Source organism: Mus caroli, unplaced genomic scaffold, assembly GCF_978045245.1.
Source record: "Mus caroli unplaced genomic scaffold, Mus_caroli_1 scaffold_6, whole genome shotgun sequence".
NCBI lineage: Eukaryota > Metazoa > Chordata > Mammalia > Rodentia > Muridae > Mus > Mus caroli.
Genome location: NW_028227261.1, coordinates 38,613,725 through 38,637,474, shown reverse-complemented (window position 1 = coordinate 38,637,474; position 23,750 = coordinate 38,613,725). Strand labels below are relative to the sequence as shown.

Here is a 23,750-nt window from a genome sequence, read left to right as displayed (position 1 = left end):
AAAAAAAACAAAGAAGGAGAAGAAAGAGGAGAAGAAGGAGGAGAGGGATGAGGAGGAAGAGGAGGAGGAGGAAGGAAGGAAGGAAGGAAGAAAGAAAGAAAGAAAGAAAGGAAGAAAGGAAGGAAGGAAGAAAGAAAGAAAGAAAGAAAGAAAGAAAGAAAGAAAGAAAGGAAGAAAGAAAGAAAGAAAGGGAAAGAAGGAAGGAGGAAGAAAGGAAAGGAAGGAAGGAAGGAAGGCAGGCAGGCAGGCAGGCAGGCAGGCAGGAAGGAAGGAAGGAAGGAAGGAAGGAAGGGGAGCTAGGTATGATGGCATATGTTTTTAATCTTGGGAAGCAGAGGCAGGAGGATGTCTGTGAATTTGAGGTCAGCCTATTTTAACTAATAAGCATATAATGAGTTTCAGGAAAATCAGGGCTGCATAGTGAGACACTTCTCAGGGAACAAAGAGGAGAAAACAGTAAAACAAAATGAAACAATAAACCTGGGTGTGGTGCATGCCTTTAAGCTCAGCACTTGAGAAGCAGAGGCAGGCAGATCTACAATTTCGAAGCCAGCCTGGTCTACAGAGAAAGATGCAGGATAGCCAGGACTACAGAGAGAAACCCTGTCTCTGAGCAGGGGTGGGCGGGGTAGAAATAATACAGGGGAAGTACTTCTCATATTTGGTGCTTAGAAATGCTAGCAGATATTATTATGCTTAATAACAGAGGGATATAGCATGGAATAATTATTTAAGATCTTACAGGAGTTCAAATGTTGAGCAATAACACTATAGAAGTCTCTTGACACATACCCGGGAGAGCTGGAAAAGGCCAGAGTTAGAAAAGGTGGGACATAAAAAGTCTTGGGCATACTCAACAAAATAGCACAAGCCTGGGGGGGGGGGTCATCTACTTGAAACATGACATTGCCACCAGGTAAACCACCCACTCCACCCATCTCACCCCTGCCATGGGAGCCATTGCTACCCACTGGTGCTGGAGGCCAGCAGAGAAAAGCAGTTTGTCCTTGAGAAGAGGACTTGACTTGGTGGGGCTGGGAAGTGGCTCTCAGATCTGAAGAGGGTGTGTGTTCCCTATGGGAGCTGGAGGAGACACTGAGGATGGAGGCAGAGATTCTGAGCACTCACCTCGAGCTGCAATGCTTACAACAAACTTCTCTCCCACTCGAAGGCAAGAGAAGCAGGTCTCCTTTATCCAGTTAGCAAGCATGGATGGCTTTAACTCAGGCTCTAAGTCAGGAGGTGAGCGACACTTGCTCCTGGCTCCATATACACAGTCTAGTAGGGACAGACAAGACAAGCAATAATCACTACGCCAGTTTGCACGTCCTTTGTGCCCTGCAACCTGGATAATTTCCTTGATATTTTCCTACCTTTTACTATTTGAATAGCTGAAGAAGCAAGACTTTTTTTTTTAAACTTTTTTTTTAAACACTAGAAGAGGGCATCTGATCCTATTACAGATGGTTATGAGCCACCACGTGGTTGCTGGGAATTGAACTCAGGTCCTCTGGAAAAGCAGTCAGTGCTCTTAACCACGGAGCCATCTCTCCAGCCTCCCCACCCCCTTTTCTTTTTTTTTGGGGGGGGGGTGGTTTCAAGACAGGGTGTGCTGGAACTCACTCTGTAGACCAGGCTGGCCTCGAACTCAGAAATCCACCTACCTCTGCCTCTCAAGTGCTGGGATTAAAGGCGTGTGCCACCACTGCCCGGCCTGTTCAGAGCTATGGTCACTGGACTGACAAGGCAGCTGGACTAGAGTCTAATCTTGTGAGGTTAGAGAAGGAAAGGGCTTCAGGGAGACTTCCAAAAAAGACTTGTGTAAGGCATGCCAAGAAAGGCAGCTAGGCAGTGGGACTGACATCTGCAAGTACAGCACGGCCCTTCTCTACCACTGACACTTATCATGAGAAGTGCATGTCAAAGGCTGAAAAGCTGGAAAGCGCACGGGCAGATAGGGAGGCATCCCTGGATCCTTGCTAATGTCGCTGGCACACGTCGTTGTCAGCCCGCCTCTAATTTTAACGCTCATACAAGTGCCATACGGCACTGTCAGAGCACAGGCTCTGAGTCAGCAGGTCTGTGGCAGGGGCTAAGATTCTGCATGCTAAGAGGACCCAGGAGATAGCAATCCTTTAAACGTGTCTCTGTATCTCTAATTTGGGTTGCTTCCAACGTTTCAGCATTATGAATGCTGCTGCAGTGTATAAACTATTTGTGTGATTCCCTTATATAAATTCCTAAATATGTATAGTTGTGTAAGTGATGAAACACATTTAAATTTTTAATCTATCTGTCTGTTTGTCTGTCTTTCTATCTACTGACCATTTTTGTTTGTTTTGTTTTTGAAGACAGGGTTTCTCTGTGTAGCCCTGGCTGTCCTGGAACTCACTTTGTAGACCAGGCTGGCCTCGAACTCAGAAATCGGCCTGCCTCTGCCTCCCAAGTACTGGGATTAAAGGCGTGCACCATCACTGCCCGGCATATCTTTTAACTTTTTGAGACAGGGTTTCTCTGTGTAGCCCTGGCAGTTTTGGAACTCACTCTGTAGACCAGGCTGAATTTGAACTTAGAGATCTGCCTGCCTCTACTCCCTGATTACTAGGATAAAAGATGTTTATCACTACTGCCTGGCATTGCCCGGCGTGGTGGCACATGCCTTTAATCCCACCCCGCCTGGCCTAGTCTTTTTTTAAACATTTTTTTAAAGATTTATTTATTATATATAAGTACACTGTAGTCACCCTCAGACACTCCAGAAGAGGGCACCAAATCTTGTTACATATGGTTGTGAGCCACCATGTGACTACTGGGATTTGAACTGAGGACCTTCAGAAGAGCAGTCAGTGTTCTTAACCACTGAGCCATCTCTCCAGCCCCAACATTTATTTTTTACATATGAGTTTTTGCTTACATGTACAGATGTATATCACAAGTGTGCCTGGTGTCCTCAGAGATTAGAAGAGGGTATCAGAGATCCTGGAAGTGGAGTTAAGGATTGTTTGAGCCACTACATGGATGCTGGGAACTGAATCCCAGCCATCTGCAAGAGCTACAGATACCCCAAACTGCTAAGCCTTCTCTCCAGCCCTAGAACAATCTTAGGCATGATGAGCTTTGGAAGATTTTGTTGGTTCTTGTTTGTGTTTATTTGTTTTGTTGTTATTGTTGTTTTGCTTTTGAGACAGGGTCTCACTATGCAGCTCTGACTGTTCTGGAACTCACAGACATCCCCCTGACTCTGCCTCCTGGGTACTAGGATTGAAGATGTGTGCCATCACCCCTGCTTTAGCTGAGAGGAGGTTGTTATAAAATAGCATGTACACCACTATGCCTGGCTAAAAACGTTCTGTCGTTCCAACTAAAACTTTCTCCCTGTTCAATACTGAGCATGAGATGGCATTAAGTGCCCCCCCAACACACACAAACACACACACACATACACACACACACATACATACACATATATACACACACACACATACATACACACACAGACACAGAGACACACACATACACACACAGACACACACACACAGACACACACACACATACACACACACACATATACACACACACACACACACACACACACACACTCACGACGCTAGGGCAGTTCTCTACCGCTGAGAGACCACTCTCCCCAGCATGCCTTTTTGTTTCCTAGAGTCTCATGTTTCCCACACTGGTTTGGAACTTACTATGTAGCTGACAATGAGCTTGAACTCCTGACCTTCCTGTCTCTGCCCCAGGAGTACTGGGAGTGGCAAGATTAAATTCCACCCAGTCTCTGTGATGTCACGGATTGAACTCAGGGCCTTGTACATGCAGGGTAAGCACTCTAACTGAGCTACATCCTCTGCATCCAATATGACCTTCGACAAATATTGTAAAATATTCTCTAAAAAGGTAGAATTGGTTTATATTCCCACTGGCAACATGGGTCTAATTCCCTGTGTCAATATTGATGTATAACTTTTGCTGATTTATTTTTTTCTTTTGCCTATTTGACAGTCAAACATCAGCACCTCATTCTTGTCTCCATTTGCATCCCTTTGACTACTGAGTGGGGCAGCGGGGCCTTTGTTGTTATCATGAGATTTTGTAATTTTCCTCTGAATTTACCTATTTGTCCCACACCTACTCTTCTTACTTTTTGCGACTGATGTGAAAGAGCCTTTAATTAGTGGGTCAAGGTTTAAACACAACCCCCCAAACCCCGACACACACACCTTTTTTCTCCAGACAGGATATCACTATGTAGCTCTGGCTGGTCAGGACCTCGATATGTAGCCAAGGCTAGTCTCGAACTCACAGGCCCATCTGCCTTTACCTCCAGAGTTCTGGGATTAAAGGTGTGTGCGATCAACAAGCTCTTTTTTTTTTTTTTCTTTCCCTTTTAAAAAAGAAACTGAAGACTCCGTATATAAAGAAACTGAAGACTCTGTATATAAAGAAACTGAAGACTCCGTATATAAAGAAGTTTTTGCTTTCTTTCAAAACAGAGCTTTTGACTGCCTGGAACTCTGTAGACCAGGCTGGCCTCAAACTCACAGACATCCACCTGCCTCTGTCTCTGAGTGCTGAAATGAAAGGTGTGCGCCACCGCCACCAGACTGCAAATTAACGTTTTAAAAAGAGTTTTAAATGTTAATTTGTGTTTGCATGTGTGTATGTGTATATGCGTTTGTGTCTCTCTGTGTGCATTTGTGTATTTGTGTTTGTGTGTGTGAATGTGTGCACACACGTGAGTGTGGGTGCCAGAAAGCGATGCCTGATCATCTTGAGCTCCAGGACACTGCGAGCAGTAGGAGCTGAGTGTTGTGGGCTGACCTCTGACGCTCTAGAAGAGCGGCAAGCACTGAGCCGTCTCTCCAGGTCCAAACCCTCCTTTTTAAAAAAGATTTACTTTGGGCTGGTAAGATGGCTCAGTGGGTAAGAGCACCCGACTGCTCTTCCTAAAGGTCCAGAGTTCAAATCCCAGCAACTACATGGTGGCTCACAACCATCCGTAACGAGATCTGACTCCCTCTTCTGGAGTGTCTGAAGACAGTTTATAATCAATAAATAAATCTTAAAAAAAAAAAAGATTTACTTTTTAAAATTTTATGTATATGAGTACATTGCAGCTGTCTTCAGACACACTAGAAAAGGGCATCAGATCCCATTACAGATGGTTGTGAGCCACCATGTGGTTGCTGGGAATTGAACTCAGGACCTCTGGAAGAGCAGTCAGTGCTCTTAACCATTGAGCCATCTCTTCTGACACCTCCATAGTTTGTTTGTTTGTTTTTCTTTTTCTTTTTCTTTTTTTCTTTTTGGTTTTTTGAGACAGGGTTTCTCTGTGTAGTCCTGGCTGTCCTGGAACTCACTTTGTAGACCATGCTGGCCTCGAATTCAGAAATCCACCTGCCTCTGCTTCCCAAGTGCTGGGATTAAAGGCGTGCGCCACCACGCCCGGTTTAGTATTTTTATTGCTGTGATAAAATATCGTGACCCAAAGAAAAGGTTTCATTTCATCTCATACCTTATAGTTAGCTCATCATCCAGGATAGTCAGAGCAGGAACTCGAGGCAGGAGCCTGGTGGCCGGAACTGAAGCGAGACAATGGAAAAGCACAGCTTAATGCTTTGCCCCTATGGTTTTCTCAGCCTGCTTTCTTAAAGTCCCCGGGACCTCTTGCCCAGGGTGGCACTGTCCACAGTGAGCTCGGCTTTCCCATCTACTAAGAAAATATTCGACAGGCTTGCCCACAGGACGATCTCATGGAAACGTTTTTTTTCAATTGTGGTTCCTATTGTCAGATATGTCTAGGTTTGTGTCAAGTTGACAAAAGCCAACCAGCACACATGTCTATTCTTCAGATGTGTTCCCATCGATTTTTTAAAGATACAATAAAAATCTGTTAGGAAAACTGAGGGAGGGAGGCCCTGGGTTTGATTCTCAGTACCTCATAGGTTCTATAAATTGGGCTTGATACTACAATCCTGCAATCTCAGGACTCTTTGGAGGCAGGAAGATTGAAAGTTCAAGGTCATCTTCAGCTACACAGGGAGTTTGAGGTCAGCCTGGTCTACATGTGAGAGAGAGACCCTGTCTCAAAAAGAAAGAAAAAGGGGGGTGGTAAGGCTGGAGAGATGGGTCACTCGTTAAGAGCACTTGTTCTTGCAGAGAGCCCAGGTTTGATTCCCAGTACTTACATAGCGCCTCATAACTGTCTATAACTCCATTTCCAGGGGATCCCGCTCTTTCTTCTGACCTACTCAGGCACTAGACATGCGTGGAGAGTATAAATATCCATACAAACAAAATATTCATATCATATACACAAATTAGCAAGGCAATGAGAGAATGATGGCAAAAGCCTTTAATCCCAGCACTCGGGAGGCAGAGGCAGGCAGATTTCTGAGTTCGAGGCCAGCCTGGTCTACCGAGTGAGTGCCAGGACAGCCAGGGCTACACAGAGAAACCCTGTCTCAGAAAACCAAAAAAAAAAAGCAAAAAAACTCATACATATAAAATGAAAAAAATATAAAAAAGGAAAAAGAAACCCCTACTAATACCGTACCCCAAAAGAAAAGAGAAAGAAAGGAAGAAAGAAAGAAAGGAAGGGAGAAAGAAAGAAAACAGATAAAAATTGAGAGAGAATTTTCCCTAAATAATTCAATGTTCATTTGGAAGAAAACCAGGGACTAGTCAAAATAGTTTTAAAAATATAAAATGATGACTGTAGTGGGCTAGCTGTGTAATGAAGCAAGCCAGTAAAGTTAGGTGCCTAGCTCTGGCTCGGCTTGACTGCCCAGCCAGCAGTCTGCTCTGTTCACTTTGTAAGGGAAGCACTTCCTCAGACAGGGTCTCCTGGGACGCAGGCTAACCTTGAAAATGCTATTCTGACTGGGATTACCTTGCCATCCTGAACTCTGCCTCTGGAGTGCTGGGATTGATAAAGGTGTGTGCCACCATGGCCAGTGTGTTGCCACGGTCAGTGTGCTACCACGGCCAGTCCTGTCCTTTAATTCTTTTTTTTTAAACTACTTAATTAATTAACCTATATTTTATATGTGTGGGTGTTTTACCTGCCTGTATGTCTGCGCCACGTGCATGCCTGCTGTTGGGAGCCAGAAGAGGGCATCAGATTCCCTGGAGCTAGAGCAGCACACGGTTGTGATCTGTCATGTATGTCCTGGGAATATCTCTTTGATCCTCTGGAAGAGCAGCAAGTGCTCATAAGCACTGAACCATCTCTTCAGCCCCTTCAAAATCTTTTTCAACGAGTTATTTGTTTTATATGCATTGGTGTTTTGCTGCAAGTACGTCTGTGTGAGGGCGTTGGATTCTCTAGAACTGGAGTTACAGACAGTTATGGGCTATCATGTGAGTTCCTGGGAATTGAACGTGGGCCCTCTGGAAAAGCAGCCAACACTCCTAATAACCACTGAGTCCCACTCCAAAGTAGTTTTAGAAAACAAGGATCTAAGACAGTAAGACAGTGAAATGGCTCAGGGGGTAAAGCATTTGCCATCACCTAAGTTTCATCCTTGGGAACAAACTAAAGTGAGCAAACCAACCCCACAAAGTTATAGTCCGCATGCTATGGCCCATATGCCCCCTATATAATAATAATAATAATAATAATAACAATAACAATAATAATAATAATAATAAAAATGTAAGGCCACTTGTGGTGTTGAATGCCTTTAATTCCAGTTCACAGAAGGTATCGGCAGGCAGATCTCTGAGTTCAAGGCCAACCTGGTCTACATAGCAAATTTTAGGCCAGCCAAGGCTACATAGTAAGACCATGATTAAAAATTAAATTAAAAAAAAAAGTCTGCAGCAAGCTCTTTTGTAAAGAACCTGGAGTAAGCAAACTCCACAATGAATGCTGACAATCTCGGGCATGCAAGCATCAGAAATTTTAGGCCAGCCTGTGTGGAACACCTGTGAGGAAGGGTGCTCCACAGACGGCACTTAGTGCAAGGGGACCGGCATGCCTGATCAACAGTGGGGATGAGTTCTGAAATGCAAGGGACAAGGGGAAAATCATCAGAAGACCTGCTTGAAGCCAGGCCATGGCGGTGCACACCTTTGATCCCAGCACTCAACAAGGCAGATCTCTGGAGTTCGAAGCCAGCCTGGTCTACAGAGTGAGCTCCACAACAGCCAGGGAAGACAGATACCCTGTCTCAGAAAACCAAAACAACAAAACAAAAAGGAAAGAAAAAAGAAAAAGGGAAGAAATGGATACTTGAAAGATTTTTTTTCTTTTTTCTTTTTCTTTCTTTCTTTCTTTCTTTCTTTCTTTCTTTTTTTTTTTTTTTTTTTTTTTTTGAGACAGGGTTTCTCTGTGTAGCCCTGGCTGTCCTGGAACTCACTCTGTAGACCAGGCTGGCCTCGAACTCAGAAATTCACCTGCCTCTGCCTCCCAAGTGCTGGGACTAAAGGTGTGCGCCACCACACCCGGCAAAAGATTTTTTCATAAACATACAATTAAAATGCTATTTATTGGCTTTTAATTGTTAGAATGAGAGGCTTGGTTGTGTTGACGAACCAGTATTATAAACACCAACAATATGAGATCAGGAGAGAGGTATTTAGTGGAAGGAGGTGGAGGGAAATAGGTACACTGACATCCTCATTTTCTCTGAGGGTAATCAATAGGGACGGTCCACAGGTGATAAGTCAGCAAACAGACGCTTAAACATCAACGTTAAAAGCCATGCAGGGAGCGCTAAGATGAATTAAAAATAGTAATATATCTCACAGAATTAGGAGGTAGAAGAAAGGTAGAGGCAAGGGGTCAAGTAAATTTGCTAAACCTGTCACATTTATAGCCAAGGAGTCAACAGACATTAATCTGCTAAAGACATACCAAGTCTTCCATCAGGAGAGCTGGGTGCAAAGGCGAGGCTTACCTTTCTATGTGGACCCTTTAAAACCGTGCTGGTGCAGCAGTGTAGCCAGAGAACTATTGCCTAGCAGGTGCAAAGCCGCAGCGCAGATCCTCGGCAGGTGTACGCACCCAGCACACACCCAGACACGGACATCCAGACACAGACAGACCAAGACAGGCAGACGGACAGACAGACGAATGGACGGACAGACAGGCAGAGACAGACAGGCAGACATACAGAGTCAGACAGACAGGCAAGCAGGCAAGCATGCATACATACATACATACAGACACACACACACACACACACACACAAGGATACACACTAAACTGTGACTAGTTTCTCAGGCTGGGTAGAAAGAGAGCTTCAGCATGTTTTACTCCTGTACTATTCAGGCATGCCTTTAACTTCCAGTCCTCCTGCCTCAGCTTCCTGAGGAGCCAAGATTTCAGGTCTGCATCAGCAGGCCTAGGAGCTTTCTAATGATGACTGTATGCGTGCCTCTTTCCCATTTGACCTTATCTCCTGCTACTCTCTGGCCTTGGCTCAGAGTATTAAAGTCATCCTAGTCTCAAAGCACAGCACACTCTCTACCCCATTTGCTCCAGTGACCCCCTCTGCCTGGACGCCCACCCTTTTATATGTGTAGGAGTACTTTGCCCACTTGTCGGTATAATTGCATGCCTGGCATCCTTGGATGTCAAAAGAGGGCATCAGCTACCCTGAATCTGAAGTTAGAGAGGTTTACAAACTACCACATGGGCATGCAAACTGAACCTGGGCCCTCTGGGACAGCAAGTGCTCTCAATGGCTGACCCATTTCTACAGACTGTGGAAACTCATCTTGAAGATAGTGGGCAGCCTTTTCCAGTGTTCAAATCTCTCCTGCAACCCCATCTCTGAGCATTAATCTGCATGGTCCATTTGACTGGTTTGAGAGGCACATTTCTGAGTGCAATTATGAGTATGTTTCCAGACAAGATGGACTGAGAGGGAAGATGTGCCCTGAATGTGGAGATCTGGACTGAATTAAGGGTAGGAAGGAGAGAGCTGGAGACACCCTTCTCTAGTCTGTGGCCCACCATGACCAACTACACTGTCCTACCATAACATATGGAAACCATAAGCCAACAAAAAAAGTTCCCCCTTCAGTTCATTAATTCTTTCCTTCCTTTTAAATTTTGTGTGTGGGGCTGGAGAGATGACTTAGTGGTTAAGAGCACTGACTGCTCTTCCAGAGGTCCTGAGTTCAATTCCCAGCAACTACATGTTGGCTCACAATCATCTGTAATGGGATCCGATGCCTTCTTCTTGTATGTCTGAAGAGAGCAACAATGTACTCACATACATAAAACAAATAAATAAATCTTTAAAAAAATTGTGTGTGGTGGGAATGTGTTGTGTGTATACATAGTGCAGGCATGTTAGTTGTGCAGGCATGTTACATGTGTGCACATGTACAAGTCCTCAAATAGCATCTTCTAACATTCTGCTTTATTACTTCATGGTAGGGTCTCTCACAAAAACAGGAAGCCATTTGGCTAGGCTGGCTGTCCAGAGAGTTCTGAAGGTCAGTCTGTGACTGCCCTCCAGGTCTGAAGGGACAGACACCCACCACCATGCCTGCCTTTTAAAAAAGTGGCTACCTTTCATGATTGACTACCCTCTTACCCACCGAGCCATCTCCCCCACCCGCCCTTGAGGTGCTTCTGTCGGGCACTTAGGATAGGAAAGCAGCTAATAATGCCAGTTTTCACTGAAGACTCCCTAATCCCTCCTACAGCACCACCAGGGCCCTTACCACCTTCTGACACATTACAAATACATTTCTTCCCTGATTTTTATATGCATCCTCTGTCCCCTCGAGAACGCTTGCCTCTAGGCAGCCATCTGTGGGGTTCACTGACGTGTTTCCTCTGAACTCTCGAATGGTGACTGCCACATGGCAGGTTCTCATTAGGTACTGGAGAAGTGGAGAAACATAACATTCCAAGAGATAAAATTGGCGTAATTGAAGCGACCCTATAGCTTGTTGGGAGGATTACATAAAATAATAGACTTCAGATGCCTGGCATAGTGAGACCCTCTCGCCTCTTTTAGGATGGTTACCGCTGTCTTCTGAAGGAATTATTTTCAGCTGAGACTAAAAAAATGAGGAGTGCATGGGTTTGGGTGGGTGGAGGGAGAGAGAGAGAGGATCTGGGTGGGGGGAGCGGGGGAGAGGATTGGAATATACTTGTGAAAAAAACTGCTTTGCAATTAAAATAAAATGAGAGGAAAAACAGAGCTATCCAGGTAGACAGGAAGAATGCCTGTAGAAAGATCTGGGGCTGAGTGGACAGTCGGGTCCAACGTTCAGAGAACTGGTTTGGGGCTAGAGTAGAGTTTGCTTAGTACGTGCAAGATCCATCCACAACACTGCATACACAAACAAAAAAGTGGGTTTTTTTTTGTCATGGTTGGGGAACAGGGTAAAGGGAGAAGAAGGATTAGGCCAAAGGCCAGATCCTCCAGGCCTGGAAAAGCAGGGAGTTACAGCTGATTTTGAGGGCTTGGTGGGTCTCTCCAGTCAGGTTGACTTGGTATGAGCATTCTAGCTGCCATGTTGAGACTGAGCTGGCTAGGACAGGCTTGGGAACAAGCAGGGCATGTAGACAGCATGCCAAGTGGGAAAGGACAGCTCAGGGCTGGGCATGGTGGCTCATGCCTGTACCTCCAGTGCTCAGGATCAGTATTATGTGGAGCTAGCCTGAGCTACAGGGTGAGCGAGATTCTAGTCTCAAACTATAGGGCCTAGTGTATGACTTGGGTCAGAAGCAGTGGGAATGTAGACACACAGGTACCAGAGGCCACATGGGTGGGGTTCGTTGGTGGAATGAGGGGGTACAGGAGAGATGCTTGATTAGCAAACAGTGCCTGGGGTGCTCAACTCTGCAAAGCGAGACCTCTAAGGAGCAGGCTTGAGGGTAGGCATAAGCTACCAGGGCAAGGGAAGGGTGTGGCTCACCTGGCAGAGTGCTTGCCTGGAAACCAGAAGCCAGGAATGGTAGTCACAACCCCGTGATCTCTGCATTTGGGATGTGGAGGCAGGAGGATCGGAAGTTCATCCCAACCTACATGAATTTGAGGTCTGAACTATGAGGCCCCACCTTTAAAAAAAATGGGCATGGTGGTGCATGTCTTTAATTCCAGAACTCAGGAGGCAGAGGCAAGCAGATCATGGAGTTTGAAGCCAGTCTGGACTATGCAGTGAGTTCCAGGCCAGGCCAGCCAGAGCTACATAGTGAGACCCTGTCTCAAAAAACAAACCAGCCAACACAAAGTACAGTGGAGATTTGATCCCATTGGGGATGGAGAAAAGATCTTGAAACAGACACTAGTGTGTGTGGGTTCCAACTCTGGTGCTTAACCGGCCACATGGTCTCCTTGGTGGAAACCCTTACTGAAGGACTCCCTGCTCTGCGGCGACCCTTGTGGTTTAAGTCTATAAAGCACTGACTGTTGAGCCTGGTCGGGAGCAGGTCTGCATGCTGACATTCCTCAAGAGTAGGCCTGGCATTTACTCTTCCCTTGACATCTCATGGTTCAATCTTTGATTTTGCAAGTATTTCTTCAAATTTCATCCCATCAGAAACCATGGCACGCAGGTTGCCCTTCTCTGAATACAAATGGATTGGGCACTAAACTGTTGGGAAACCAAGGGACTGGTTCTATATATTGGTTATTTGAAGCCCTGGGGGTGGGTGGCTGCTAACTCTGGAATTCCCCCAGGGCCTCTATTCTTGCTGAGCCAGGACAATGCAAGGCAGGTGGTCTGCATAACATCTGCAGCCCTTTCACAACCAACTCGTTGTCTGGCCCCACCCCCTTTCCAGCCTTAGGGTCTCAATTCATTTCTTAGAACTTCCTGCTTACTATGGTTTAAGCTTCCAATCCTTTGCACAATTTTTCTTCCACTAGGAACTCTCATGTTTCACGGCCCCCCCACCCTTACAACTAACTTCTACTCACCCTCTAAAAACACAAAATGCAGCTGTCACCTCCTTTAGGCCTTCCCCAGGGCCACAGTGAGTCTGTGACAACTCTGCTGAGGGTGACTTGGGTATTTCTTCTCTGGTTTGTCCAGGATGTTGAGGGATCAGGCAGAGCCCTCTAACCACGAGGGTCAGTAAACCCTCCTTGCTGTGTCCCTGAGCCCAGGGGGTTTCACTGTGTGCATCCAATACCCACATGGCAAGAATTACAAGATTTTTTACTGATCAACTTCCATATAGTCATTTCCTAAGTCCACAGGGTTATCCCATTCCTTAGAGCATGGGAGAGGCTGAAGGTGGTGATGGTGTGTGTTACATCCTTCATTTGTCAATTCACAGCAGCACAAGGTGAGGAGAGGAGGGTCTGAGAGCCCTGGGTGCTCTCCACAGCTGCAGCTCAGGCAGGTGGGTCCATCCTCCATTCAGGCAGCCATGGCTGGAACCTGGCCCGTCCTAGGCACTCACCAGGTTGGGGCTCATAGTCCTCTTGGAATGGACTCCTCAGAACCCACCCCAGCCATAGACTTAAGATACCACACTCTAGATACAGGAGCTGAGACAGAGGCCTAGTGTGTAAGAAATCTTGATTATTCAAATTTATTACCATCAAGAAGTATGCAATGATGCTGTAGTTTTTCTTAACAAATAGAAAACAGACTGTGTACAACAGTGAACTCTACAGCACTAGCATCCACAAGGTAAAAATGAATGTTTCATCCAACACCACCGACCCCGGACTGTTGATCTTGACTTAGCCTAGCTATATCTGGGGACGTCGGCATCGAGTCCCTCGGCTAAAACAGCTATGCACCCTTCCCCGCCCCCACTTACCTATCTAGATAGTGCTGCCCAGAGGAAGAGACCCTCTCCCTGCCCCTCAGCAAGCTGAGATAAGAGGACTAAGTGTAGTACCATGGATACAAGTCCAGTAGTCTTGCCACATTGGTTTGTGAGGGCAACTTGAAGGAGTGGGAAGAGCGGGTCATGGGGGGATTTGAAGACAGCTGCAAACCAGGAGAGAAAGCATCTGTCCGGCTGAGGACAGACATGTGCTACCAGGCCCACTGGCCTAGACCTGAAGGGCCAGCCACGCCCCCGCTTGGCCCTGAGGTGTGTGGGGCGTGGCACAGGCCCTCCCCTGTGCCATTCATTTCCCGAGGTGGCCAGAACCCACAGCCTACAAACACCTGCCACACTGCGACGCTGGGGATGAGAGCGAGACTCTGTGGGCCCATGGCGAGCCCCAGGCACATTGAGTTGCCTCCCACTTCGAATCTGAAGTAGAGGCCAGGGGATGAATCTTTATTTCTTTTCTTAAAAAAAAATATTTTTATGTTTTTTTTTTTTTTGATTTTATGTTTTTTTGAACCTTTGCAAACACGATGGTGACGAGGAACGCCTTGCCAGGCTCCCCCAGACACGTCTGTGGTTGTAGGCTATGAATGTTAAATGCACACTGGGGAATGTGTTTCCTATCGCCTCCCCACCCACCACTGTCTGTGGGGCCTAAAAAAAGGCTTTCAAGGAAAAACAAAACCTAAAACAAACAAAATAAAGTGTTTCCCTGCATTTGGCTGGAATAGGATCTCATCTGAAAGGCTGGAGGACAGCAGGCGTCGCGCTGCCTCCCGGGCCACAGCCGACTTGCTCAGGTAGGGCCCTAGCTCTGCACAAGGAAGGCGAGTACTGTGTCCTTCCGCAGAAGTTGTACAAGAAAGGATCCAACGTGAACTCAAAAAGGAAAACAAACAAGTCCCAACTCCCACAGCAGCCCCACCTGCAGTGAAAGATCTGCAAAAGCAAGGTCGGAGGAAGAGGCTAGGACCCCGCAGTCTACCCCGCCTAGTGTATAAAAAGTGGGGGCTTTGCCCCCTTTTCCCACCCCATGAGAAGCATGAGAACGCGGAGCTGAACAGAGAGCTTGAAGCGGGGGCTCCACTTGGCCCGGTGGACAAGGACCCAGAGCCAGGCTGCCAGTCCACCTACTTGCCCAGGTGTTCTGGGCTCTCTGACTGGTGTGGCAATGTTCCCCGAAATGCTGTGATCCCAGTGGGCTGTGCTCTGCCGGCAACAGCATCCGTGCAGGAGGGCTGGACGATGGTTGGTATGGCTCAGAGGAGCTGGGTCCCCTCCGGAGCCCCGCGGGGGAGCGTCGGAGGAGAGGGGAGCAGTAGTTACGTTGCATAGTGATCAAAGCTGCCGAGGTATTCCAGGGCCGCACGGTAGCACAGCTGGTATTGGTCCTTTGAGGAAAGAGGGGGACTGGTCAGTGTGAACAGAGCCAATAGCTATTCCAAACACAAGGGTTTGCATGTGCTGCCGCCAGTGGCCACAGAAATGGCCTCTGTTGGCTAAGAGTAGATGCTGAACACCGAGAACTACCCAGGTACTCTCCAATTGAAACCTCGAAAGGCCATATCTCCTTTTTGCCTCTCCCAGGCCTGTGTTCACCTCCGCTACTCAAACCAGTTGTCTGTACCCAGACACACCCACCATCTTATCTTACACAGACTGCTACGGCTACTTCTGACCCCACAGGCAACATGGCACGCTAGCGCTCAGGAAGGGGCTACCGAATGAGCACGGCTCCCTCTCCTCTCCCCTGCACGCCATGTGCGACAACGTGAACACGCAAGAGCTATAACGTGAACAAATACACGGGGGCCAGCTGCAGGTGCAGCTGTGGGTTGTAGCGAAGACACGTGGGTCCCTCCCTCTGGTCTGCATACCTCTGTCTGCACCATTGCAGGGCGCTGTGTGCGGAGGGTCTTCACGGTCTGGAACATGTCAACCACACCCTCATACCGCATGCGCTCCAGGACAATGCTCAGGGTGACGAACACACCGGTGCGGCCCACACCAGCACTGATCAGAGAACGGCTGTCAGGAGTCCTGCTCCTTTCACACAATCAACTCCCCGGGTCTTCGGGACCACCGTCCACCCCATCCCTCCACGGGGGCCGTCCCAACCTGCAGTGCACCGTGATGGGCCCATCCTGGCCAAACTGCTCCTTTGTCTTGTGCACCTGCCCGATGAAGTCGATGAAGCCTTCACCAGTTTTGGGTACTCCTTGCTCTGGCCAGTCTGTAAACTGGAACTGTCGGATTGTCCTTGACTGCCCATCCTGGGAGAGAGGGTCAGGGGTCAGAATTAAGGTTTGGATGTTAGGTAGTAGGCCCTCTAAACCAGGAGCACAACCACCCAGGGACGCACTCTCAAGGACACTTTAGGAGGTAACACAAACAACTCGCCCACGACTCAGATCCCTGCAGTGTGAGCTGCAGTGTCTTGGGGCAGATGGAGCCACGTGTGCCCAGGTAGCTCAAGGGACACGTTTGTGTGCATATTCTTTGGCTGACACTCACCCGGGCATCTGTGACTTTGAATTCACGCAGAATGTACTGGGGCATGTTGTACTCAGCCATCGGGTCAACAACGAAGTACTGATAGCGAGCGGAGCGCTCTGCTGGCCAGTACTGGTGACATTTCTCCTGTGGACAGAACACCAGGCACCGCCCAAGATCAGGTGGGGAGGCCAGAAGACAATGCCACGTTTCAGAGGACTTTGGGAAGGGGTGCCTCAGGTGTTGGTAAAAAGGTCTGAGGCCATGCTGATGGGGAGCTGGGGCGTGAGTGCAGAGGGTGGAAGAGGTTCGCCTTTCCCAAGGGTAGCTGGTGTCCTCCCTGGTATGAGAGGGGCCCTAGGAGAAGGGGTGGGCTCACCCTGCCCATCTCTCGAAGCTTGGTCAGCATGACGATGATGGTGGAATTGTGCTCCCATAACATGCGCCAGAAGTCCTCGGTGCTCTCTGCCAGAGGCCCCTGTGTAGCTATGTAGGCCTTCTGCTGTCTGGGTGACATAAGACTTCACATGCTGGAGGTGCTGCTGCCCCCACCTATCCTGACACTGCCTAATTCCTCAGAGAGCAGCCTTCCTCCAGGAAGCCCTCACTTCTGTCCCCAACTCACTCTGATCTTTTGGATTAGCTCTTAACTCTCCCAACCAGAAGCAGACCAAGGTACCAGAAGGGGCACAGTGGGGCAGCAGGGAGAAGCATGCCGACCTGTAGCCATCTAGAAAGCTGGCATTGATGTAGTCTGAGCCCTCCACACCACGGATGGGTTGCAAGCACACTCGGGTCAGCTCATAGGGCATGATGTTCACTAGGCGGTTCTTGAACTTGTTGCAGGGCAGGTTGGCACTGACGAAGCGCGACGTGTGGGCCTTGGAGTTGGCCAGCAACTGTGAAGAGCAAAGGTTCTGTCAGGCCCGGCCTGCTGCAGACAGGCTTCCCACGACCGACCAAGTCAGGCCTCTGGAGTCCCACCTTGAACTCAAGTTCCATGGCCGTGACGCTCTCCCCGGGAGGCACTTGGCCTAGCTTCTGGATGTGGGCATAGAGGTTCCGAGCGAGCACCTCAGTGTGTCCGCACATGGCAGCCTCTAGCAGGGCCTCGTGGATGAACACATACTGGTCCTCAGTCTGCACCATGTAGTTCCTTTGTGAGCGCATGCACGTCACGTGGCCATAAATGTCAACCGTCTTCTCGTGCTTCATACGCTCCAGCATTGCATCGATGACGATGAAGCAGCCCGTGCGGCCCACACCGGCACTGAGGAGAAGAGCAGAGCTTGGGGCAGGGGTCCCCTCACCCCCCACCCCTCCCCTCTGGTGGCTCTGGACTCTCACCTGCAATGCACCACCATGGGCCCCGCATCTAGTGGGTTACAGGCCTTGACCCGTCTCAGGAAGGCCAAGATGGGAGTGGGGTACTCAGGAACGCCGTGGTCTGGCCAGGCCATAAACTGGAACTGACGCAGCTCACGCTTCTCACTGGAGCCACTCTGGGAAAGGTCAACAGAGATGAGGTTTGAGGTTTGCTTGCCACCCACCCAGGGAAGGGGCCAGACCAGCCACTCTCAGTGACACTCAGAAGCCACAGCAGACAGTCACCTAACACAAGCCGTGAGAACCCCTCATACACCTCCCAGGCCCCATGGCTGACCCCATGGCTGCCCTCTGCCAGCCCATCACACTCAGGCTACAACCTAAGGGATGGACTAGTGCTTGGGAACTCAGGGCCATACCTTATGGAGGGCAAAGGTGCGCATGGTGTATGTGGCCAACTCCACAGTGTCCACCAGGGTCACCTGAATGAGGCCATAGGTCTCAGTGCCACGGACTGGCCAATACTGATCACACTTAACCTGGAGGGGGATGGGCAGGACAGGGGTCAAAGTTATAGGATGCCCAAAGGCTCAAACAGGCAGATGTAGGGGGAAGGGCCCAGCTTACCTGGTTAGACAGGCCCCAGCTCTCTCGATTCTCACTTCCCTCTTCCTCTCCAAACCTCCTCACACTAAGCTACCACCCTGGCCCTCACTGGCTGAAGGAGGACCATAATTGAAAATTATTTATTCAACACCAGATCGTACCAGGCACATTTTCTGCCAAATTTACCCATAACGTTTATGCCCCATTTTCAAGCTCTGTAAATTTTATGTTCCAGTCAATGCTTCGCAGTGCAAAAGCAGACATCAGCAGCTCCTTCCACTAATTAACTTAGATGTGTGAACACCCCAGGAGCACTCTGGCATCTGGGGAACATGTGAATACCCCAGGAACACCCCAGAAACTGGGGAACATATTAACATTCCAGAAAACGACAGCATTTGGTGAAACATATTAACATCCCGGGAACCCATAAACACCTGGGGACCACGCTACATTACATCCCAGCAGTTCCCCTCTATCTAGGGAATGAGACAATACTCCAGGAAAACCACAGCCTTTGGGGAGTCCCTTTAAAACACTCACAGGAGGTGGTACCCAGCGTCACCCCCCTCACCCGGGATTTCTCCTCTAGCCTGGTCATCATGACCACTGTGGCTGTACGCTGTTCCCACACCATCCTCCAGAAATCGCCCATTGTCTCAGGCAGCGGACCCTGTGTGGCGATGTAGGCATTCTGCTTTCGGTAGCCATCAATGTAGTTGGCATTGATGTAGTCACTCCCAGGAACACCTACAGGAATGCAAAGGGATTCGAGAGTGTTAACCTGGAGCCCCGGACGAGCATTCTGGAGAGCAGGGCACAGGACAGCAAAGGGCAAGGGGGCACTGTGCCCCGGGCTCACCATCAATGGAGGTGAGGAGGACTCGAGAATGGTCATAGGCAATGACGTTTGCATATCGGTTCTTGGGCTTGTTCACCTCTGAGTTGGAATTCTCCCATGTGAACTGCTGTCCAGGGTCAATGGACTGCCAGAAATGGAAGAAACAGGGAAAGTGAGGGCCAAGTTGTGGGAGGCCTACCCATGGTGCTTTGCAGTCAAGTAACACCTACATCCCCCAGCCCAAGTCTGGAAAGAGATAAATTGAGGACTCAACTTCCACGGCAGCCCCTTGTAGAGCTAATGAAGACCGGGTGGGTCATGGGTCAGGCCCTGCATCCAACCAGTGGAATGAGATGGAGATGATGATGATGCAGTCACCTGGGCCGTGCTGGAGACTGTCCAAGGCTACAGGTCCACACACCATGCTGCCCAGCTCTCTTCTCCATCTCTGGCTTTTCCTATTCTGTCTGTTCCCTGCCCTCCCCGTAGGCAGGATCTAAGCTCCTCTACACCTCTTCCCGGTTCTCTTCTCACTTTGTTGCTCAGGAAATGTTTTGTTTGTTTGTTTGAATAGGGTCTCATGTATACCTGGCTAGGTTTGAATGTACTACCTACTATATAGGGTACTATTAAGGATGGCTCCAAAGTTCTCTCTCATCTTCCTACTTCCATGTTATGTGTGGGTGAGTGGTGGGATTAAAGTGTGTGCTACCCCATTTATGTGATGCTGGAGGAAATCCAGGGCTTTGCAAATTCTAGGCAAGCACTCTACCAAATTAGTCTCATCCATCGCCCATTCACAAGATTTTTTTTTCTTTTCTCTCTCTTAAAATGCACGTGTGTACACGTATGTTTTGTGTACCTGTGTGGTAGACAACCCTAGCAACACCCTCTGCCTTCGAGCCAGGACTTCTCAGTGGCCCAAGGTTCACCAAGTAAGCCAGGCTGGCTAGCCAGTAGTAACATGGTGGCTTCTGTCTCTGTCTCCCCACTCTGGATTACAAGTGGCCATTTTACACAGCTATAGCTGCAGTCTTCACCTTTCGTAAGTCAATCTTTGCTGACTGAACCACTCCCATTAGCCATCGCCACCCCATTCACAGGACTCTCCTGCTTACATCTCAGAGCTGCCCCTACTATCCTGCAGCCCCCTAGACATCTATCTCCATGCGCAAGCTTCACAGCTCTTTCCACCCCAGTCCCTTTAAAGGCCAGCTCATCTGTTTCCTGTCAAAGCAGGTTCTGCTGTGACCCCCTCAGTGGATAGCACCCAGGTTTAAAGTCCATCTTGGGACCTTCCCAAGGTCCCTCCCATTGCTTACCACACCCCCACACCCCTTTCCTCTGTCTTTCTCAACCTGCTGCTGCTGCCAGCAGCTAGCAGCGAGCTCTGCTTGGTACCTCCAGGCCTCTTCTCTTGCCCTGCTCTAACTCTCTCTGTCCTTCAGCAAGAACAGTCTTTCAAAAAAATGCAGATCTGAGTATCAAATTCCTGCTCAGAGGCCTCCCATGCTCTTGACTGGCTCAGGACACAAAAATGCTAACAGCTACATTTCTGTGTGAGCTCATGGTGTGCTCAGCACTGTCCTAAGCCACTGCGTGCATTTCTCCATCTCTTCACTGAAGAGAGGTGTGAGTTACTGTCCTTCCTTCGTGGATGGAAAGAATCGACGCCCGTATCACAGTCTCCTCCGTTTTTGGTCCCTGCCACCTTATTCTCTAAGGAGGCTGGCTCATCACTTCTGTGAGGCCCCACCCACTGGACACACCCACCATTGTGTTTGCTATATATGATTTCAGTGCATGTTGTCGGAACCACACACTCACAGTAACGATTACTGCTCTGCCTGTGTTTCTCAGTGACTGCGTCCCAAGGCCATCTGTCTCTACATGTCAGCATAGGGACTGGCATACAGTTAGGTGCTAGCAACAGTCTGACAAATGACCTACAGACCATGAAGAGAAAGTTTCAGGAAAGCCCACAATAGATCTGGTGGCTTCTAGGACAAAGAAGGGCCTTTAAAGAAAGCTCAGATGGGAGGGATGGAGGAGAGGTGGTAAGGTGACGGCTGTGAGCAGGGGCTTATAGGAAGGATGGCAAGGCGTGGGGCAGGACAAGGGCGAATACTGGTAAAAAACAAGGAAGGCCTCCTTGTCCAGAAGTTAAGCTAAATCCAGGCCACCCAGCTGACAGGCTCTGCCTCCACAGCAGAGGTGGCACTGTTGCTATGCAGAGGCATGCTCATCTGTCTACCTGCCAAGCTCAGTTTTCTTCTTTGGAAACCTGGCCTGTCGCCTTTAGGATCTACCTGGCCCAGTGCCCTCGGAAGGGGAAATCCGGTACCCAGGGATATATCCCCTAAACATAACTCAAGAGTGGACACCTGACTAAAAGAGAGCAACCCCCTGGGTCCAGCTGAACAGATCCATCCATCATCTGTCCATCAGTCATCCTCTGAGGTTATGCCAAGTGCTGACAAAAGAGCGGCCAGTACAGCAGGGAGACAAAGAAAGGGGGTCTCCTTAGCACTTCCTTTCTCACAAGGCTCCCCTGACTGTATTTGGGTGTCCTGCCTGGGGACATGCATGTTTCGGCATGCATGATCACATGTGGGAGTGGGAATGGAAGCCGGGCTGAGAACAGAGCCTCCCACCCCTCACAATGGTTACCATATGGAGACTCATGAAGCCAGCACAGGCAAGGTCTGGGTGGCTCCACGACTCCTCAGATGTTTGACTCTAGGTAACTCACACCTCTGTTTGAGTCCTGGTTTCTGGTATGTAAGACAAGACTGTGACAGTACCACTCCACCGGGGACTGAGTAAGAGGATGCTGTCCAGTACCTGGTAAGTGCAGACCTGTTCTTGTTGGAGATTAGATATTATAGCCATTGCTACTAAATCAGTGTCTGCTTCTGCAGGCATCAAGACATTTGCCTGGGCACCTAGCAGAGCCTTCTGAAGCATGTCCTAGGGTGACCACCAGAGGGCTATGGTGAGCCTGTGGGCTGAGCCCAGCACCTATGAAGGCCAGTTCCCCAACTGAACTTTGCTATTGATCTCCTTGGCCTACATCCCAATATCCTCAACCTCAGGTGGGACCCAGGACAAAACAAAAACAGACTTGGAGAGACTGAGGACACACGGTGGGAGTGGTGGGTGTCTCACCTCATACTCCTGGGAGAACTTGAGCCCATCGTTGGCTTTGAGGCGCTCAATATTGTCTGCCAGGTCAGTGATGGGGATGGGCGGGTGGTCTCGCATACCTGGGGGAGGTGGGGCAGACACACGGGTGGCATTAGTGTGAGTTCTGGTCAGGGTGGTAGAGACAGCCCAAGGCATGTGTGAACATGTGTGATCATGAAGTACTCAGCACTGGTGGCATGGAGACAACAGCACATGCGGCGGCGGCGACAGGAATGGAGAACACACAGTGGCTGGGCATCAGGGGAGGCCAGAGATGGAGGTGTGTGTACTGTGAGCACACAGAAGCATGTCCAGGTGACCTGGTGCTGCACGGGACAACAGGGCTCTCTGCCTGCCAGGCCCGCCTAAAAGGAGCAAGGGGCTTCTTCCCATGAAGACGGGGCTGCGAGCTCAGGAACAGGGTGGAAGCTGAGCTCTTACCACCCCTGTCTGAGACAGACACCCCCCTACCCCGACCCCTCATTGACGCCAGTCACCTCAGAGATTTGGTGACCCTGTCACCCCGGGCACCAAGTGTGTGAGCGGAATGGTCATGGAGCGCAAAGACAATGGCAGAGTGGCATAGAAGGAGGGAGAAAGAGAAGCAGAGATGGGGAGGAAGATACAAAGACAGGCAAGGTATCAGGACAGAGGCTCACAGAGGGGTTGGATGGAGACCAGAGGTGGCAGGGACAAGGAGAGAGGGTGGTAGAGCAGACACTGGAGGAAGCCAGTGAGCACAGGAGGGGACAGAGAGAAGGGAGATGGCCGGTAGGGGAGGGAGGGGATAAAGGCAAGGGGAAAAAGAGCAAGGAGAAAGTGGGGAGATGTGAGGAAGTAGAAGAGTGGAGACACACTGAAGCCAAAGTGTCCCCAAACGAACGTGGGAACTTTGAAAACTAACTTGAGATATTCGGGCAACTGGGGGCACTGGAACCTGCAGAGAAAACAAACCAAAAGAAAACAATGGGACAGGAGCAGAGCTCAGGAACCCTCTTTCTGGTCACCTGGTTCTGTGGTTCGACACTGAAGGGACTGTAGGTGAAGGGCAAGAGGAGGGGGCATAGACGGAGAGTGGGTCAGGTCCCGTTATAAGCGCACGTGCCTTCCAGTAACAGTCAGTCCCCTCCCCCAAAGAGAGAGCTTCCAAGCAACATAGGTCTGAGTGGCCTCTTAAGACCTTAGAATAAACAGTCAGTCCAGCCCAGCCCTCACCCCCTCAAAATCTGACCTTGGCCATTTTCAGATGGTCTCCATACCAGAAATGAAAAGTCTTTTAAAATCTCAAGTCCCTCCCTTCTCAGGGATGTCGTGCCCGTGGTATCCTTCACACACTGACATTTGAAAAGGGTTTTGCAGTCCCTTTTGCTGCTCTTCAACCCATGGAAATACTCCTGCCTGAAGGCTCAGGTTCTATACCTCAACAAAGCTATGGGCCCCACCCTCTCGGTGCCGCACTATGCTAGCACCTGAGACAGGGAACATTTCTGCCCACACCTCTGCCTGCATGCTCCCCTA

General features: G+C 49.1%; 1 protein-coding gene across 4 annotated transcripts in view; it reads right to left on the bottom strand.

Annotated features, from left to right (window-relative positions):
* Positions 1-13,498: 13,498 nt before the first annotated feature.
* Ptprf (protein tyrosine phosphatase receptor type F) overlaps positions 13,499-23,750 on the bottom strand; it is an 83,007-nt gene continuing 72,755 nt past the window's right edge. For all 4 annotated transcript variants that reach the window (XM_029475899.2, XM_021159518.3, XM_029475901.2 and 1 more), the window contains 12 exons: positions 22,215-22,312; positions 19,068-19,191; positions 18,780-18,955; positions 18,019-18,138; positions 17,621-17,775; positions 17,258-17,543; positions 16,994-17,172; positions 16,653-16,779; positions 16,295-16,420; positions 15,899-16,053; positions 15,658-15,793; positions 13,499-15,171 (listed from right to left, as the gene is read on the bottom strand). In XM_029475899.2, the coding sequence (XP_029331759.1) occupies positions 15,103-15,171; positions 15,658-15,793; positions 15,899-16,053; positions 16,295-16,420; positions 16,653-16,779; positions 16,994-17,172; positions 17,258-17,543; positions 17,621-17,775; positions 18,019-18,138; positions 18,780-18,955; positions 19,068-19,191; positions 22,215-22,312 (1,751 nt within the window). In that variant the 3' untranslated portion in view covers positions 13,499-15,102. The remainder of the gene's footprint in view (positions 15,172-15,657; positions 15,794-15,898; positions 16,054-16,294; positions 16,421-16,652; positions 16,780-16,993; positions 17,173-17,257; positions 17,544-17,620; positions 17,776-18,018; positions 18,139-18,779; positions 18,956-19,067; positions 19,192-22,214; positions 22,313-23,750) is intronic.